This window comes from Austrofundulus limnaeus, unplaced genomic scaffold (genome assembly GCF_001266775.1).
Source record: "Austrofundulus limnaeus strain Quisiro unplaced genomic scaffold, Austrofundulus_limnaeus-1.0 Scaffold254, whole genome shotgun sequence".
Classification (NCBI taxonomy): domain Eukaryota; kingdom Metazoa; phylum Chordata; class Actinopteri; order Cyprinodontiformes; family Rivulidae; genus Austrofundulus; species Austrofundulus limnaeus.
In genome coordinates, this window is record NW_013952656.1 from 716,126 (window position 1) to 717,705 (window position 1,580).

Here is a 1,580-nt window from a genome sequence, read left to right on the forward strand (position 1 = left end):
TTTTTTTTAAAAAAAAATCATTATATTTACACAATTTCATTTTGGGGAGTACTCGTTGTAATTTTTTTTTTTTTTTCAAAATAAAAACATGATGCTCCTTTTATTTTGTAGGAGCACTGTTACACTCAGCTGCCTGCTCCCCTCGATCCAGTCGGACTCCTCTTTCCTTCTTATTCAGCAGACATTACTTCAGGGATCTTTATGGGTTTTGTAGATTTACTTTTCTGAAATGTTTGTCAGTTTTCCTCCCGGACTCAGCAGGGTTGTAAAGATCTTCAAAATTTGATCGAAACAAGTGAGTACAGCTGTAAAAGGCGTGTGTGTTCATGATTAGAGTGGAGACCGAAGACTGAGCAAAAGTTCTGGACTTAAAAAGATAGATAATCAAAATTTATCAAGCTGTCTTTTTTCCTTTTTGTTTTTTACATTGCATACTCCAAACGTCCCAGTTCAGCATCTTCACTTCCATCTTCCCATCACCTCCACCTCCACCTCCACACTCCATCCTCTTCCTCCAGCATCCCTGTGGACGCGCGCGTCCATGGCCGTGTCTAAGAGCGGCGGGACGCTGCGGGATCTGCAGCTGGCTCTGCAGCTGAAGATCGAGGAGCTCCGGCAGAGAGACGCTCTGATCGACGAGCTGGAGCTGGAGCTGGACGCCAAGGATGACCTGATCCGGCAGCTGCAGGTGGAGCTGGACAAACACCGAGGAGCGTCTCAGCGCGAGGACACAACAAGTGCAGGTCTGGGTCCAGCTCTGGGGGAAAAAAAGGGTTAAATCAATTAAACAAGGATTAAAATGGCAGGAAAAGAAGAAAAAACAAGGATAAAATTATAATGCAATGCTAAAATCAGTTTATGAGCTCAAAAGTAAACCTTCAGAGTTAAAAACAATGTTTCTACAATCAAATTAAAATCCTGAGGGCATTATCTTTATGTTTGTAAACTGAGCTTGATGTATTTTTAATAATATAAAGAAAAAACTAAGAATAAAGTGGAGCAGGTTTTAATGAAAACAAAAATCAACTTGACATGGGTTTTTACCGTGTAAAAACAAGTGTGCATTGCCTTGTAGCATGTCATTGCCTGCAGCAATGGACTTGCAGAATGAACTGACCAAGTTCAAATGTGTTTTCTAATCAAGTACCAGCTTGTGGCTGTCAGCAGGTGTTTGTAATGAGGGTAATTGTGTGAAAATATGAAGTTTGAATAATCTTTTTGTTAAAGTTACTGTAGCTGGGATTTGAACCCTGATCTCCCACGTGAACGGCTATGGCATTGACCATAAGACCATTGGTGCTGGGAGAAAATACAATCCCAGTGTCTTTTTCTATGTGTGTAGAAAGAGGCAACATTGCCAATGATGATCGTTGACAAAGAACTGCATAATATTACAACAGTTGAGCAATATTATGTAAGATGTTTATGCTTATAAGACAATAATATAGTAATACATCAAATTACATATATATCAATATTTTAATCACTGCAATAATTGAGATTAAATATAATTATTAAACTATGGTGCAGTTCCATACTGAGTAGATACAGCAGGGGGCAGTATTGGACCAATACAAGGT

At 39.3% G+C, this 1,580-nt stretch overlaps 1 protein-coding gene across 1 annotated transcript in view; it reads left to right on the forward strand.

The window, feature by feature from the left end:
• Positions 1-130: 130 nt before the first annotated feature.
• LOC106526043 (cGMP-dependent protein kinase 1) overlaps positions 131-1,580 on the forward strand; it is a gene marked incomplete at its 3' end in the record, with an annotated part of 2,935 nt that continues 1,485 nt past the window's right edge. Inside the window, 2 exon segments of the mRNA XM_014020495.1 lie at positions 131-295; positions 450-743. Of these exon segments, the coding sequence (XP_013875949.1) occupies positions 542-743 (202 nt within the window).